The sequence below is a fragment of the Bombina bombina genome, chromosome 8, assembly GCF_027579735.1.
Source record: "Bombina bombina isolate aBomBom1 chromosome 8, aBomBom1.pri, whole genome shotgun sequence".
Classification (NCBI taxonomy): domain Eukaryota; kingdom Metazoa; phylum Chordata; class Amphibia; order Anura; family Bombinatoridae; genus Bombina; species Bombina bombina.
In genome coordinates, this window is record NC_069506.1 from 51,057,173 (window position 1) to 51,074,802 (window position 17,630).

Consider the following 17,630-nt stretch of genomic DNA (forward strand, 5'->3'; position numbering starts at 1 on the left):
TACTAAATCTCATTCATTTTGTTCCTATCACTCATCTTAATCAGGACTTCACTGATACAAAGAGTAAATTCTCATATTATTGATTATCATACACAGTATTATAGGCCCCTCCCATCCAAAACAGCTGACCTTTCTAATCCTGTAAAAGCAACCATCCCCACCATTCATGGTCAGTTTTTTTTTTATCCTACCAGACTGGAGATTACATTCTTTGTTTTTTTTATTGAGGCTTTTCTATTATACGTCTTTATTAATGACCATCTCTTACCAATTTTGTTTTTTTTCTTGTATTTACAACTCCTTGTGATCAATATGCAGAACATTTTTTTGAACCTTGTATATGGCTGTCTAAATGCCACTCAGGGTCACACGTAGACCATACTTGAGTTATTTAATGCTTTCTGCTATCTGCAACGTACTAGATAATCAGGACATATACAGTACGGACAATTACTAGCCAAGGTGTATTTATCATGGAAGCTCCTGTAAGGGAATTTGTTTGCACGTATAAGGGCAGAAGTGCATCTTCTTGGACGTGTAGTTGTTTAGATGTGTTATGGACCTATGGTGGAAATTGTTTCTTGAGTTCATCTTGTGATACAACAGAGAGAAGGTAAGTTTGGTGAGGCTCTGTTAATGTGTTAAAGAAATTAGTCTGAAGACAATTCATTTGGAGCCCATCCTCTCGTTTTCGTCTCATCACAGGTTATTATGTTTTGTGTTCTAAATATTTAGCGTTACCCCCCCCCCCCCCCCAATCTTTTCTTGGTACAAGTAGTTTGTGTGTTTTTTGTGGTTTGTAGCTATGTTTGTTAACGTGTAAAAAAATCGTAGCCGAGTTCTCCAATCTCTTCAAGGTAAGATCCCTCTAGATAAAATAGATGGTTTTGTCCTTCAGACAGGATTTAGATAACAAATATTCCAATATTATTCCAATAATGGTATTTGATCATTTATCTTTGCAAAGGACATTTTTTTAGATAAGATTTCTGCTCAAAGTAACAGCCATAAAAGAGAATCAATACAGTGACATTAAATACTAAATAAACACTAGATATAATAATGTATTCAAATCAAAGAATTAAGAATATGTAAATACTTTTTTTTTTAAAGATTATATTAGCTGTTTAAATATTAAAGAAAGAAATATTTAATCTACCTTTAACACAGCAAGGTGAGATTTTATCTAGGATAGTTTTCATCTTCATAGATATTGGGATTCATTCTAATTTTATATTGAATAGTAGATCTTCATTCAAATATCTAATTCGTAACATTAAAGTCAAAATTAATTTTATTATTCATATACTGCATACAATTTTACACAATTGTCCAATTTATTTCTATTATCTAATGATGGAAAACATATTTTAGAGACTGCACAACAGGAAAAATGTCAATTAATATATGTGTATTATTTATTTATTTACAATACACAGCGTACAGGTATAAGGTTTGCAGAACTTAATGACCATAAAAAGGGACATGATACCCCAATGTTGAAGCACGTGAAAGTGATTAAGCATATTTATAAAAAGCTAACTAGAAAATATCACATGAACATATCTATGTAAAAAGGAAGATATTTTATCTCAAAAAAGTAGCCACATCCTATTGTAATTGGAACTTTAAGCAGCCAATCCGGATGCTAGTCTCTGGACTTGCACCCAAGCATGCATTTGGCATGTGCAGGCACAGTCATGTTATTTCCCTATTCAGTTTAAAGAAGTTGTTTACTATGAAATCTCGTGAGATTTCAGTGAAATCTCATGAAATCACAGTAAAGCAAAACATGACCTCAGCACTGCTGATGCTGATTGGTTATCTTTTTCTCTCAATCTTGAGCTGGACAGCAGCTAAAGGATAACTGTTTGCAGAGCACTTACTATTCTAAGCTGAAGAAATTGAGGTAAAATATCTTCCTTTTTACATAGAGATGTTCATGTGATATTTTCTTCTTAGCTTTTTACAGTTATGCTGCATCACTTTCAAGTGATTTAACATATAAGTATTGTGTCCCTTTTAAATAAAACGAATTCCATAATTTAAATGTATAACAAGACAATACAGTAGCACTTACTCTGAATTTGAAAAGAACAGATTTTTTTTTGTAGCAAATTTCAAAATGTTCTTACATTTCACTGTCATGTGATAGCCAACAGCAAATCACAAACTTATATATGCACACGCTGTGATCTTCTGCATATGCTCAGTGGGAACTGGTGCCTCAGAAAGTGTGCATATAAAAGCATACACATAATTTGACAATGAAAGTAAATGGGGGTGGGGATTTAACTTTAGTGTCCCTAAAAAGAAGACACTTTGATAAATTGAAATACGTTTATATATACAATATCAGATTAAATAACTGTACATGATGGATATGCTTTGAGAAAATATATTGCTGCTCACTTGAATCAAATTGAAAAACTTTATTCCATAAATAAATTAAAATGTCATGGAGGAATAGCCTATCTTATGCGTTTCACACCCTTATCTGGCGCTTACCCCAGCTATGGGCGCAAAACGCATAAGATAAGGCTATTCCTCCATGTCATTTAAATTTATTTATGGAATAAAGTTTTTCAATTTTATTTAAGTGTGCAGCAATATATTTTCTCATTGTATGAATGTACGGCTTTGTTACAGCCGAATGATTGCTTGCACCCCGCGTCTTTGTGTTGATAAGTTGCTCATTTACATCTGGGCATGGAGCCGTTGGGATCGGCAACAGCGTTTTTGGTGTATTTATGGATCTGTATTCTATGACTTGTATGTGGTGTTAAACACACTCCACTTGTTAAAGTAAGGTAATATATGTGCTATGATTTTTTATTAGTTAATTTGTATTTCAAACTAAATATTTGTTGCATTCAAAAATAATATATTTTTAAATAAAACATTTTAATTTTTAGGCATATCCAGGATCCAGCAAGTCAGCTGCTAACATGGAACAAACCTCCGAAAAGTGTGTTGGTAATAAAAAAGGTCAGAGATGCCAGCCTACTGGAGCCCTTCAAACAGCTCTGTGTTTTTCTTATGGAGGTAAGTTCAGAAAGGAGCTATATTCCTTGTACAACAAGCATTTGTTTTGCCGTCTTTGAATACTTGTGCAATAACGCTATTTCCCATGGCCTTGTTTTTATATAGGAGAAAAACATGATCGTTTATGTCGAGAAAAAAGTACTGGAAGATCCTGCCATTGTTAACGATGAGAATTTTGGACCTGTAAAGAAGAGATTTTGCACTTTCAGAGAAGGTTAGTTATCCTATAATGTTTTCAAGAATCTTTTCTGAAATTTAGGATGCTACTTTCTTTCTAATGGCAAAATGTATTGTCAGGGATATTGTGATATTAGTGTAATACCACAAATCCCCTATAGGAGGCGCTAATGACTAAGGGCAGAGTATAGTACTGGAATAATAATACAATCAATATGCCCCTGGTGATACCATATATGTGGATAGAATTATAAACCAAAAAATTAAGAAAATAATAATAATAATAAAAAATATAAAATATATATAAAATATAAAAAATGGTTAAAATATATGTATATACAGACGTATCAAATGGTCAAATGGAAAAGTTCAAATGAAGTCCAAATGAGTCCAGAGAAAGAAATATAAGGCAGCTCTCGGTCTTCACCCAAACGATGGTGTATCTTCAAAAAAAGGTTAACTGCAAGGAAAACAGAAACAGAGGCGCCACATGTGTTTAATGGCAAATCTCTCTGCATATACAAGGAGATTTGCCATTAAACACACCAAGTTGTAATTTGTTACTGATGGTATTTTTTATCTTTTGAAAAATAAAATACTTGAAACTTTTTTAACAAATCTGGTGTTCGTGTGGCATTTCCCTTGCCAGTAACCATAAGGCTGCTTAGCCTTCCTCCCCTCTGGACATTTTTTCCTTTTTGCTGGAAGTAACCTAGTGAAGGGTTGCTGTTGTGAGATCAACCACAACTGTAGGATTTCTTGACGGGGATCCCTTGGTACAGCCAGCTGGTTTGCTGTTTAAATACCAGCCTGCCCCTACAGGCACAAGAGAGTGCCTTCACGTTTGTGAGTATCCTGTATCTCATCTTGCTTGGATTTTGTCTGTTTTGATTGATCTACACATGTGGCGCCTCTGTTTCTGTTTTCCTTGCAGTTAACCTTTTTTCTTTCTAATGGCAATGAGAGTCCACAAATGTATTCATAACCTATGGGAAATACTTTAACTGGCCACCAGGAGGAGGCAAAACCACAAACAGAGTATTAAATACTTGACTGTCCGTTTAAATATCCCTCCCACTTCTTTGCGTCGTTTCATGGAGGTCGTATCTTCCCTTTTAGGCAGTGTTATATACAGCTAGGTTTTCAGCGAGTGGCAAGATACTCAGTCATTAAAGGGACATTAAACACCTCAAGATATTAATATAAATTTGTTTAATTACATGTAGCAAAACATCTTTGCAATATACTTTCATTATTTATTTTGTTCTCCTTTCATGTAATTTAACTCTGAATATTGTGACCTTTCCAATTCATGTTAAACATGGAAGTGCAGACACAGCTATATTCCTCACAGTCATTCGTTGCACACCCAAGTAAGCCATTTATAACCATTCCTAATTGGCCTCTGCAGAAAAGGTAACCTAAGTTACAATATGGCGGCCCCACTGTTTTATGAACATTAGAATGTTACCCTTATTTTTTCAATATTTAAACAACTAATATCATTTTTAAAAATAAATGTACAAATTATTCTCAGGCTAATATTTGCTTTGAATACAACATTCAAGTAATGAGTTATTTAGTGTTTAATGTCCCTTTAATATAAAATTTGTCCTTAGAGTTCTGTGAAGGACAGTGCAGCACTGGCAGATCCTTTTACAGAAAGTAGAAAATTAGAAAATCTGGTTCATAGTCTGTTAACTACAATTCTAAATAAGCTCAGAAACTCATGTGTGACACTGAGTAGTGCTATACATCTCCAGTAGTTGTGAAAAACAGACCTTTTTTCCACGCTTTAAAAGAGCTAAAATGGACTTTGAACTAGCGAGCGGTGCCAACCTTCAGGGGGGTGAGCCCAGCTCCTGCTGGGTGCTTTGTGCTAGCCCAAGCCACAATCCCTACACAGCAAGCCCCCCTCTAATGATAAGTAGTACAGCCTAATGCCGTACCATTTACCCCATAGGCTACTCAGCCCACATACATGCCCTGCATACATTCTAGGCCCAGAGATTATGCCAGTGAGTTTATACTCTGGCATTGTGGGTCTTGTATCTCGGGGCTAGCACCCAGTGAGGTGCAAACATAGCACTTAGAAGCCAGTTCAGCCCCCTGGAGGGAGGTAAGCTTTCTGTACACTTTTATGCAAATGTCCCTTTAAAATTAGATTATTAGATTTCAGTGTTAAGTTGTTAATGCATCACATCCAGTTCTGTATGTTTATAGCTATCACAATTTTAATACAACTTTTACCTTTTATACAGATCTCTGACCAGCCTCCAGTACAGCAAGTCAGAGGCTGTATTTGTTAAGCTGACATAGACATCATATAGTAACTTTAATGGGACAGTGTACTGTAAATTTTGTTTTTACCCTAATGTGTTTCTTATGACTTGTTATACTAGCTACGGAGTATAAAATGTTTGAGTCATTACTCCGTTATGTTTATTTTTGTATTTCAAATAACTGCTTTTGTTTGTTTGAAACCACAACCTATCAAAATGGGTTGAGCTTGCAGGGAAATCAGATCTCCTTATTTTATCACTTTCTGTACACACATGTTTCTTTATATTATCTGTCTGTAAACCAAAACCCACTACTTAGAGAGAGCAATTGAAAATTAACATTTTATTGCTTATCTCCTCTACCTCCTCCTGGGAGTGTAATTTTTTTCCTTGCTAGATTTTCTTTAGCAAATAGAAATTTTCAGTACAGGTAGGGATACCACAAAAAGCAAAATCAGCCATTTCAAATGCCGAAATTAAGTAAAAGGAGCTATTTGTCAACAATTTAAAGTGAATGTAAATTTTGATGCTAAAGTGCCAAGTTTTTAAAACTTTGATTAAAAACGGGAACTTTTTAATTCATCAAAATTTACATTTCACTCGTGTTGTGAAAATACTTACCTTTTAATCTTGACAGCCGCTGCATCGCTTCCTCAGCCCGTCGCAAAGCCTTTTCCTGGGTCTAAAATGAGGAATCCAGCTTCCTCCAATCACGGCGTTGAATCAGACACTGATTCCCCCGTGGGGAAGCCGTGATTGGAGGATGACTGTTCCGTCATTTCTGACGTAGGAAGAGGCATGCGACGGCCGGAGTAAGCTGGAGCGGCTGTCAAGATTAAAAGGTAAGTATTTTCACAACCAGAATTTTGCCCCTGTTTTTAATCGAATTTTTAAAAACCGGGCGCTTTATCATCAAAATTTACAGTCACTTTAATACATTCCAGCAGGTAAAATGGATCATTGGGAATAAATTAAAGGGGAGACACATTTATGGTAAACTGTCCCTTTAATGCATTGCTTAGAGACCTTGTTACATTGCAATATTTTACAACCTGCTTTTATTATTATATATTACTGCTCTTGCAAAGGCCCAGTTATCGAAACCCTTATGCCGAAATGTTTGGTCTTTTTAAGTTTTGTTTAATTTGAAGATGGCAAAACATCAGGGAGTTGCAATATTTTTTTAACCATTAACACCAGTGAGCCACTAGTTTTAAAATGATGTGGAACACACGTACAGCAAACAACGCTCTCCTTCTGCACGTTGCTGCTGATTTTTATAATAATTGAAATATTGTATTTTTATTTTTTGTTACCCCCATCATGGAAAATGTCTGAGGTTGCCCATAATTGAGGCACCCATTTAATACATACCTAGTGTTTTGTTTAGAAACCGTCCTTATTCTCTTCTCATAGTAACATAGAAATTGACGGCAGATATAAGCCATAGGCCCAGCAAGTCTGCCCGATATTTCCTAAAAGTATAAATTATCTAGTTTGTAGGATAGCCTTATGCTTTGTCCCAGGCATTCTTAAAGTCCCCCACAGTGTTTCTCGCCAAACAGGTTCCAGCTTAGCTATGCATTGAAGGGACAGTCTAGTCAAAATTAAACTTTCTTCTGTTATGTGTGATCAGTCCACGGGTCATCATTACTTCTGGGATATAACTCCTCCCCAACAGGAAATGCAAGAGGATTCACCCAGCAGAGCTGCATATAGCTCCTCCCCTCTACGTCACTCCCAGTCATTCTCTTGCACCCAACGACTAGATAGGATGTGTGAGAGGACTATGGTGATTATACTTAGTTTTTATAACTTCAATCAAAAGTTTGTTATTTTACAATAGCACCGGAGCGTGTTATTACTTCTCTGGCAGAGTTTGAGGAAGAATCTACCAGAGTTTTTTACTATGATTTTAACCGGAGTAGTTAAGATCATATTGCTGTTTCTCGGCCATCTGAGGGAGGTAAAAGCTTCAGATCAGGGGACAGCGGGCAGATGGATCTGCATTGAGGTATGTAGCAGTTTTTATTTTCTGAATGGAATTGATGAGAAAATCCTGCCATACCGTTATAATGACATGTATGTATACTCTACACTTCAGTATTCTGGGGATGGCATTTCACTGGAATTACTCTGTTAAAAGTACATTAAACCTTTTAATAGGTATTTATTATGTTAAACGTTTTTGCTGGAATGTAGAATCGTTTGCATGTTCTGAGGTACTGAGTGAATAAATGTTTGGGCATTATTTTTCCACTTGGCAGTTTGCTTGTTTTAATTGTGACAGTTTCGTTTCTCTCTCACTGCTGTGTGTGAGGGGGAGGGGCCGTTTTTGGCGCTCTTTGCTACGCATCAAAAATTTCCAGTCAGTTACTCTATGATCCGGTTCATCTCTAACAGAAATCAGGGGTCTTCAAACTTCTTTGGAGGGAGGTAGATTCTCTCAGCAGAGCTGTGAGACTTATTTATTGACTGTGATTAAAAGACGTTGCTCTGTAATTTTTATGTTTCAAATTTAATTATTGTTACTTTACTAATGGGAACAAACCTTTGCTAAAAGTTGTGTTGTTTTTCAAGGATTGATGCGTTAACTGTTTTTCAGTTCATTATTTCAACTGTCATTTAATCGTTTAGTGCTTCTTTAAGGCACAGTACGTTTTTGTTAAATAAGATTGTAACCAAGTTGCAAGTTTATTGCTAGTGTGTTAAACATGTCTGATTCAGAGGAAGATACCTGTGTCATTTGTTCCAATGCCAAGGTGGAGCCCAATAGAATATGTACTAACTGTATTGATGCTACTTTAAATAAAAGCCAATCTGTACAAATTGAACAAATTTCACCAAACAGCGAGGGGAGAGTTATGCCGACTAACTCGCCTCACGTGTCAGTACCTGCATCTCCCGCCCGGGAGGTGCGTGATATTGTGGCGCCTAGTACATCTGGGCGGCCATTACAGATAACATTACAAGATATGGCTACTGTTATGACTGAAGTTTTGGCTAAATTACCAGAACTAAGAGGCAAGCGTGATCACTCTGGGGTGAGAACAGAGTGCGCTGATAATACTAGGGCCATGTCTGATACTGCGTCACAGCTTGCAGAGCATGAGGACGGAGAGCTTCATTCTGTGGGTGACGGTTCTGATCCAAACAGATTGGATTCAGATATTTCAAATTTTAAATTTAAATTGGAGAACCTCCGTGTATTACTAGGGGAGGTTTTAGCGGCTCTTAATGATTGTAACACTGTTGCAATACCAGAGAAATTGTGTAGGTTGGATAAATACTTTGCGGTACCGGCGAGTACTGACGTTTTTCCTATACCTAAGAGACTAACTGAAATTGTTACTAAGGAGTGGGATAGACCCGGTGTGCCGTTCTCACCCCCTCCAATATTTAGAAAGATGTTTCCAATAGACGCCACCACACGGGACTTATGGCAAACGGTCCCTAAGGTGGAGGGAGCAGTTTCTACTTTAGCTAAGCGTACCACTATCCCGGTGGAGGATAGCTGTGCTTTTTCAGATCCAATTGATAAAAAATTAGAGGGTTACCTTAAGAAAATGTTTGTTCAACAAGGTTTTATATTGCAACCCCTTGCATGCATCGCGCCGATTACGGCTGCGGCAGCATTTTGGATTGAGTCTCTGGAAGAGAACCTTAGTTCAGCTACGCTGGACGACATTACGGACAGGCTTAGAGTCCTTAAACTAGCTAATTCATTCATTTCGGAGGCCGTAGTACATTTAACCAAACTTACGGCTAAGAACTCAGGATTCGCCATTCAGGCACGTAGGGCGCTGTGGCTAAAATCCTGGTCAGCTGATGTAACTTCTAAGTCCAAATTACTTAATATACCTTTCAAGGGGCAAACTTTATTTGGGCCCGGTTTGAAAGAAATTATCGCTGACATTACAGGAGGTAGGGGCCACGCCCTGCCTCAAGACAAAGCCAAAGCTAAGGCTAGACAGTCTAATTTTCGTCCCTTTCGGAATTTCAAAGCAGGAGCAGCACCAACTTCCACTGCACCAAAACAGGAAGGAGCTGTTGCTCGTTACAGACAAGGCTGGAAACCTAACCAGTCCTGGAACAAGGGCAAGCAGGCCAGGAAACCTGCTGCTGCCCCAAAGACAGCATGAATCGAGGGCCCCCGATCCGGGACCGGATCTAGAATGGGGGGCAGACTCTCTCTCTTCGCCCAGGCTTGGGCAAGAGATGTTCAGGATCCCTGGGCGCTAGAGATCATATCTCAGGGATACCTTCTAGACTTCAAATTCTCTCCCCCAAGAGGGAGATTTCATCTGTCAAGGTTGTCAACAAACCAGATAAAGAAAGAAGCGTTTCTACGCTGTGTACAAGATCTGTTATTAATGGGAGTGATCCATCCGGTTCCGCGGTCGGAACAAGGACAAGGGTTTTACTCAAACCTGTTTGTGGTTCCCAAAAAAGAGGGAACTTTCAGGCCAATCTTGGATTTAAAGATCCTAAACAAATTCCTAAGAGTTCCATCGTTCAAAATGGAAACTATTCGGACAATCTTACCCATGATCCAAAAGGGTCAGTACATGACCACAGTGGATTTAAAGGATGCTTACCTTCACATACCGATTCACAAAGATCATTACCGGTATCTAAGGTTTGCCTTCTTAGACAGGCATTACCAGTTTGTAGCTCTTCCATTCGGATTGGCTACGGCTCCAAGAATCTTCACAAAGGTTCTGGGTGCCCTTCTGGCGGTACTAAGACCGCGAGGAATTTCGGTAGCTCCGTACCTAGACGACATTCTGATACAAGCTTCAAGCTTTCAAACTGCCAAGTCTCATACAGAGTTAGTTCTGGCATTTCTAAGGTCGCATGGATGGAAAGTGAACGAAAAGAAGAGTTCTCTCTTTCCTCTCACAAGAGTTCCATTCTTGGGGACTCTTATAGATTCTGTAGAAATGAAGATTTATCTGACAGAAGACAGATTAACAAAGCTTCTAAATGCATGCCGTGTCCTTCATTCCATTCAACTCCCGTCAGTAGCTCAATGCATGGAGGTGATCGGCTTAATGGTAGCAGCAATGGACATAGTACCCTTTGCACGTCTACATCTCAGACCGCTGCAATTGTGCATGCTGAGTCAGTGGAATGGGGATTACTCAGACTTGTCCCCTACTCTGAATCTGGATCAAGAGACCAGAAACTCTCTTCTATGGTGGCTTTCTCGGCCACATCTGTCCAGGGGGATGCCATTCAGCAGGCCGGACTGGACAATTGTAACAACAAACGCCAGCCTACTAGGTTGGGGCGCTGTCTGGAATTCTCTGAAGACTCAGGGACAATGGAATCAGAAGGAAAGTCTCCTGCCAATAAACATTCTGGAATTGAGAGCAGTTCTCAATGCCCTTCTGGCTTGGCCCCAGTTAAAAACTCGGGGGTTCATCAGGTTTCAGTCGGACAACATCACGACTGTAGCTTACATCAACCATCAAGGAGGGACAAGAAGCTCCCTAGCAATGATGGAAGTATCAAAGATAATTCGCTGGGCAGAGTCTCACTCTTGCCACCTGTCAGCAATCCACATCCCGGGAGTGGAGAACTGGGAGGCGGATTTCTTGAGTCGCCAGACTTTTCATCCGGGGGAGTGGGAACTTCATCCGGAGGTCTTTGCCCAAATACTTCGAAGTTGGGGCAAACCAGAGATAGATCTCATGGCGTCTCGCCAGAACGCCAAACTTCCTCGCTACGGGTCCAGATCCAGGGATCCGGGAGCGGTTCTGATAGATGCTTTGACAGCACCTTGGAACTTCGGGATGGCTTATGTGTTTCCACCCTTCCCGCTGCTTCCTCGATTGATTGCCAAAATCAAACAGGAGAGAGCATCAGTGATTCTAATAGCGCCTGCATGGCCACGCAGGACTTGGTATGCAGATCTAGTGGACATGTCATCCTGTCCGCCTTGGTCTCTACCTCTAAGACAGGACCTTCTGATACAGGGTCCATTCAAACATCAAAATCTAACTTCTCTGAAGCTGACTGCTTGGAAATTGAACGCTTGATTTTATCAAAACGTGGTTTTTCTGAGTCGGTTATTGATACCCTGATACAGGCTAGGAAGCCTGTTACCAGAAGGATTTACCATAAGATATGGCGTAAATACCTATACTGGTGCGAATCCAAAGGTTACTCCTGGAGTAAGGTTAGGATTCCTAGGATATTGTCCTTTCTACAAGAAGGTTTAGAAAAGGGTTTATCGGCTAGTTCATTAAAGGGACAGATCTCAGCTCTGTCCATCTTGTTACACAGGCGTCTGTCAGAAAATCCAAACGTCCAGGCCTTTTGTCAGGCTTTAGCTAGGATCAAGCCTGTGTTTAAAACTGTTGCTCCGCCATGGAGTTTAAACCTTGTTCTTAACGTTCTACAAGGAGTTCCGTTTGAACCCCTTCATTCCATTGATATAAAGTTGTTATCTTGGAAAGTGTTATTTTTAATGGCTATTTCTTCGGCTCGGAGAGTCTCTGAGTTATCAGCTTTACATTGTGATTCTCCTTATTTGATTTTTCATTCAGATAAGGTAGTTCTGCGTACAAAACCTGGGTTCTTACCTAAGGTAGTCACTAACAGGAACATCAATCAAGAGATCGTGGTGCCTTCCCTGTGCCCAAATCCTTCTTCAAAGAAGGAACGTCTTCTACACAATCTGGATGTAGTTCGTGCCCTCAAGTTCTACTTGCAGGCAACTAAGGATTTTCGACAAACGTCTTCCCTGTTTGTCGTGTACTCTGGTCAGAGGAGAGGTCATAAGGCTTCGGCTACCTCTCTCTCCTTCTGGCTTCGTAGCATAATTCGTTTAGCCTATGAGACTGCTGGACAGCAGCCTCCTGAAAGAATTACAGCTCATTCTACTAGAGCTGTGGCTTCCACTTGGGCCTTTAAGAATGAGGCCTCTGTTGAACAGATTTGCAAGGCTGCAACTTGGTCTTCGCTTCATACTTTTTCCAAATTTTACAAATTTGACACTTTTGCTTCTTCGGAGGCTATTTTTGGGAGAAAGGTTCTTCAGGCAGTGGTTCCTTCTGTATAATGAGCCTGTCTATCCCTCCCGTCATCCGTGTACTTTTGCTTTGGTATTGGTATCCCAGAAGTAATGATGACCCGTGGACTGATCACACATAACAGAAGAAAACATAATTTATGCTTACCTGATAAATTCCTTTCTTCTGTTGTGTGATCAGTCCACGGCCCGCCCTGTTTTTTAAGGCAGGTAAATATCTTTTAAATTATACTCCAGTCACCACTTCACCCTTGGTTTCTCCTTTCTCGTTGATTCTTGGTCGAATGACTGGGAGTGACGTAGAGGGGAGGAGCTATATGCAGCTCTGCTGGGTGAATCCTCTTGCATTTCCTGTTGGGGAGGAGTTATATCCCAGAAGTAATGATGACCCGTGGACTGATCACACAACAGAAGAAAGGAATTTATCAGGTAAGCATAAATTATGTTTTTATGATTCAGATAGGATATGCAATTTTAAATAACTTTCCAGTTTACTTTTATCATCAAATTTGCTTTGTTCTTTGGTATTCTTTTTTTGAAAGCTTAACCTAGGTAGGCTTAAACTAATTTCGAAACTGTTGAATACCACCTCTTATCTCAATGCATTTTGTCATTTTTTCACAGCTAGCCAGCACTAGTTTATCTGTGTCATATGAATAACATTGTGCTCACTTCCGTGGAGTTATATAGGAGTCAGCACTGATTGGCTAAAATGCAAGTCTGTCAAATGAACCAAAATAAGGGGGCAGTCTACAGAGACTTAGATACAAGGTAATCACAGAGGTAAAAAGTATATTAAAGGGACATAATACTCATATGATAAATCACTTGAAACTGATGCAGTATAACTGTAAAAAGCTGACAGGAAAATATCACCTGGGCATCCCTATTTTAAAAATGAAGATTTTTTACCTGCATCAAGTGTTTAAACATTTGGGTATTATGGCCCTTTAATATAACCGTGTTGGTTTTGGAAAACTGGGGAATGGATAATAAAGGTATTACCGTATATACTTGAGTATAAGCCGAATTTTTCAGCCCACTTTTTGGGCAGAAAAATCCACTTCGGCTTATACTCCAGTGAACAAAAAAAAAAGAACTTACCGAGGACTTGCGCTAGAGGTAAGGAGCCTGCGCATGCTCTGTTTCATAGCATGAAAGACTAGCATGAACCCCGGACGCAAACGAGCAATATATACGGTAAGCAGTTACAATAAATAATTGTTTATTTTTGTAGTGTCACAATTGCAAAGCATTGCTTGAAGACACCGCAGTTCTTTTCTTCAGACATAAAAGTTCTTTGCAAATATGACATAATATACACATACATATTGTCAAATTATATTTTTTTGGGGGGGGGGGAGCAGATAGAGTTTTATTTTGATTGTACTCTAGTTACAGTATTTTTAGAGTTGGGTTTACGGTACGGTATATTTTTATTTTATGGTATGGCATTTTTTTTTTAAGTTTTTTTTTTACTGTTAGAAATGGATCCCAGTACTTCTAATCCTGCACCAAAACAAAAACGCAGGTCATACGAAGCTGCTTTCAAACTAAAGGTTGTGTCAAGAGCAGAAAAAAGCAATAACAGTATTGCAAGTAGGGAATTTGGTGTTGATGAAAAACAAGTGAGGGAGTGGCGGAAAATGAAGGCTGACTGGGAAAAGATTCCAAAGGCAAAAAAAACTCGACGTGGTTTAACAACTCCATATGGGGCTCTAGAGACTGAATTGCATAAATGGGTTATGGAGTGTCGTCAAAATGGTTACTGCGTAACACGCATGGGAATTCGCTTACGTGCCCTTCAAATGGCTAAAGATGACAAATTAAAAGCACCAGGCATTGAAAATTTTGTTGCATCAGCAGGATGGTGTACTGGCTTCATGAATAGGTATGGCCTATGTTTGCGGCAAAGAACAAAGATTTCACAGAAGTTGCCAAAAGACCTTGATGAAAAAGTGATGTCATTCCATTCATTCATCATAAAACAAAGAAAGATCCATAACTATGACCTGGGAGATATTGGGAATATGGATGAAAGACCTATGACCTTTGATCTTCCAAGCAACAGAACCGTGGCAAGTTTGGGAGACAAAACTGTTTTACTCAGAACCACAGGTAATGAGAAAAACCATTTTACAGTCGTTCTGTCATGTTTGGCTAATGGAACTAAGCTGCGGCCTGTCATTATTTTTAAAAGAAAGACCTTGCCTAAAAATGTCAATTTCCCACCACGAATTACAGTGCGCGCACATGTTAAAGGCTGGATGAATGAAGATGGAACAAAAAAGTGGCTGGAAGAAGTTTGGAACGGACGACCAGGAGCAGCCTTAAAGAAAAAACCATCATTGCTAGTTTGGGATATGTTCAGAGCCCACACATCTGATGACATAAAAATATTGGCAAAGTCTTCTCAAGTTACTTTAGCCGTTATTCCAGGTGGGCTTACATCTGTATTACAGCCCTTAGATGTGTGTTTAAATAAACCTTTCAAAGACTGTGTGCGAAAGATGTGGTGCGAATGGATGTCATCTGGTCAAGCCCGACTGACAAAAGGTGGAAATATGATGAAGCCTGACATAGAACTGATAGCAAAGTGGGTTCGTGATGCATGGGAAGACATTCCAGAGGACATGGTGAAGCACGCCTTCAAGAAATGTGCCATAAGTAATGCTATGGATGGCAGTGAAGACAGTGCTTTGTATGAGGACGACAGCTGTGATAGTGATGACTGCGAACTCTGTGACAATGTATATGATGATAACCTCACACAAGCTACAGCTGAAGCTCTGTTTGGACATACAGATGAGGAGGAGGAATCCAGTTTTGAAGGATTTTGATGCTTGTGTTTTAGCTTGGTACTTTAATGTTATATATTGTTTTTGTTGAATATACTGATAATATATTGTTTTTGTTGACCCTCTTTTCCACATGCCTCAATTAAAGCAATTTTATTGTTATCTACCTGTATTTTTATTTTTGAAATTTACCGTGAGCTGCTGCATTTCCCAGCCTCGGCTTATACTTGAGTCAATAACTTTTCCAGGTTTTTTGGGGTAAAATTAGGGGTCTCGGCTTATACTCGAGTCGGCTTATACTCAAGTATATACGGTAGCTATCTTTTTAAACAATAACATTTTTCAAATAGACTGTCCCTTTAAATAGAACCAGTAAACCATGGAAGATCATATAGTGACAGTGAATTTCTACCTATTCTAAGAAGGCAGAAGAACAAATATTTATGCTTGGTACAAATATAACATTGTTAAATATGCAGAAACTCATTTATCACAAGTATAAATCTGCTTTTTCTATTAGATTATGATGACATCTCCAATCAAATTGACTTTATTATTTGCCTTGGTGGAGACGGAACCTTGTTATATGCATCATCACTGTTTCAGGTTTGTCCTTTTAATCTCTTTCTCTGTTTGTTTGTGCAAGAATGTGATTAACATAAAAACATGAATGTGTAATCTGAGTTTTTGGTTTACAAGACACGTTTGTCTGGAAATTTATTTTCAGTTTTCCCTGCATCTTATATGTTGAAAGTATGTGATGACTCACACTCTACTGGGTGGTTGTAGTAACAGTTTAGTAATATTAAAGGGACATTGTTCACTAGATAAATGTTTTGTAGATTTATATAGCCCATCTGGGAGTGTTTTTATAAAAATGTATTTTGTATGTTTTGCTTATTTTCTCTTACTTGGTGTATTCAGTCCACGGCTTCATCCTTACCTGTGGGATATTCTCAATCCCTACAGGAAGTGGCAAAGAGAGCACACAGCAAAGCTGTCCATATAGCTCCCCTCAGGCTCCGCCCCCCCAGTCATTCTCTTTGCCGCTCTAACAAGTAGCATCTCCACGGGGGTGGTAAAGAGTATGTGGTGTTAGATTTGTTTGTTGTCTATTCTGGTAAGAGGAGAGGTCAGAAAGCGACTGCTACCTCTCTTTCATTCTGGCTGAAAAGCATCATCCGATTGGCTTATGAGACTGCTGGTAAGCAGCCTCCTGAACGAATTACAGCTCATTCCACCAGAGCTGTGGCTTCCACATGGGCTTTCAAGAATGAGGCTTCTGTTGAACAGATTTGTAAGGCAGCGACTTTGTCTTCACTGCATACATTCGCTAAATTTTACAAATTCGATACTTTTGCTTCTTCGGAGGCTATTTTTGGGAGAAAGGTTTTGCAAGCAGTGGTGCCTTCCGTTTAGGTTACCTGACTTGTTCCCTCCCTTCATCCGTGTCCTATTGCTTTGGTATTGGTATCCCACAGGTAAGGATGAAGCCGTGGACTGAATACACCAAGTAAGAGAAAACAGAATTTATGCTTACCTGATAAATTACTTTCTCTTACAGGTGTATTCAGTCCACGGCCCGCCCTGATATTTAAGTCAGATTTAAATTTAGTTTACAATAACTACAGTCACCACTGCACCCTATGGTTCTCCTTTTTCTCCTAACCGTCGGTCGAATGACTTGGGGGGCGGAGCCTGAAGGGAGCTATATGGACAGCTTTGCTGTGTGCTCTCTTTGCCACTTCCTGTAGGGATTGAGAATATCCCACAGGTAAGGATGAAGCCGTGGACTGAATACACCTGTAAGAGAAAGTAATTTATCAGGTAAGCATAAATTCTGTTTTTTTTTTTTTAGTAAGATTTTGCTGATTTTCAGACTCCTAACCAAGCCCCAAAATTTTAGATGTAGACTCAAGTCTACAGATTCCTGCTTTCTCCTGTTTGTCTAACGGGTCTTTTCCTATGCGGGGGGAAGAAGCGCCACAAAAGGCCGCTGAAAGCACACAGATTGATAAGAAATGCACAATTTATATGTATAATATATTAAAAAATGAATACCACCGGTGGTGTACAATAAAATTGAAACACAAAACTAAAATGTATATCACAATAAAAACTAATAATAAAACCTTCAAAAAGCTAAGGGATGTACTGCTAGTTGAAAGTTCAAATATTGTTATATTACAGAAAATTCACGCTATGTGCTGAGTAATCTCTCTTTTAGCAATTAAAAGGTATCAATTCTGGCCAGTTATTAGAATCCAATACATGTATCATATGGATGTC

At 39.0% G+C, this 17,630-nt stretch overlaps 1 protein-coding gene across 1 annotated transcript in view; it reads left to right on the plus strand.

The window, feature by feature from the left end:
- Positions 1-17,630, plus strand: part of NADK (NAD kinase) — a gene marked incomplete in the record, with an annotated part of 223,801 nt that overhangs the window by 133,179 nt on the left and 72,992 nt on the right. Inside the window, 3 exon segments of the mRNA XM_053690363.1 lie at positions 2,916-3,045; positions 3,151-3,259; positions 15,862-15,947. Of these exon segments, the coding sequence (XP_053546338.1) occupies positions 2,916-3,045; positions 3,151-3,259; positions 15,862-15,947 (325 nt within the window).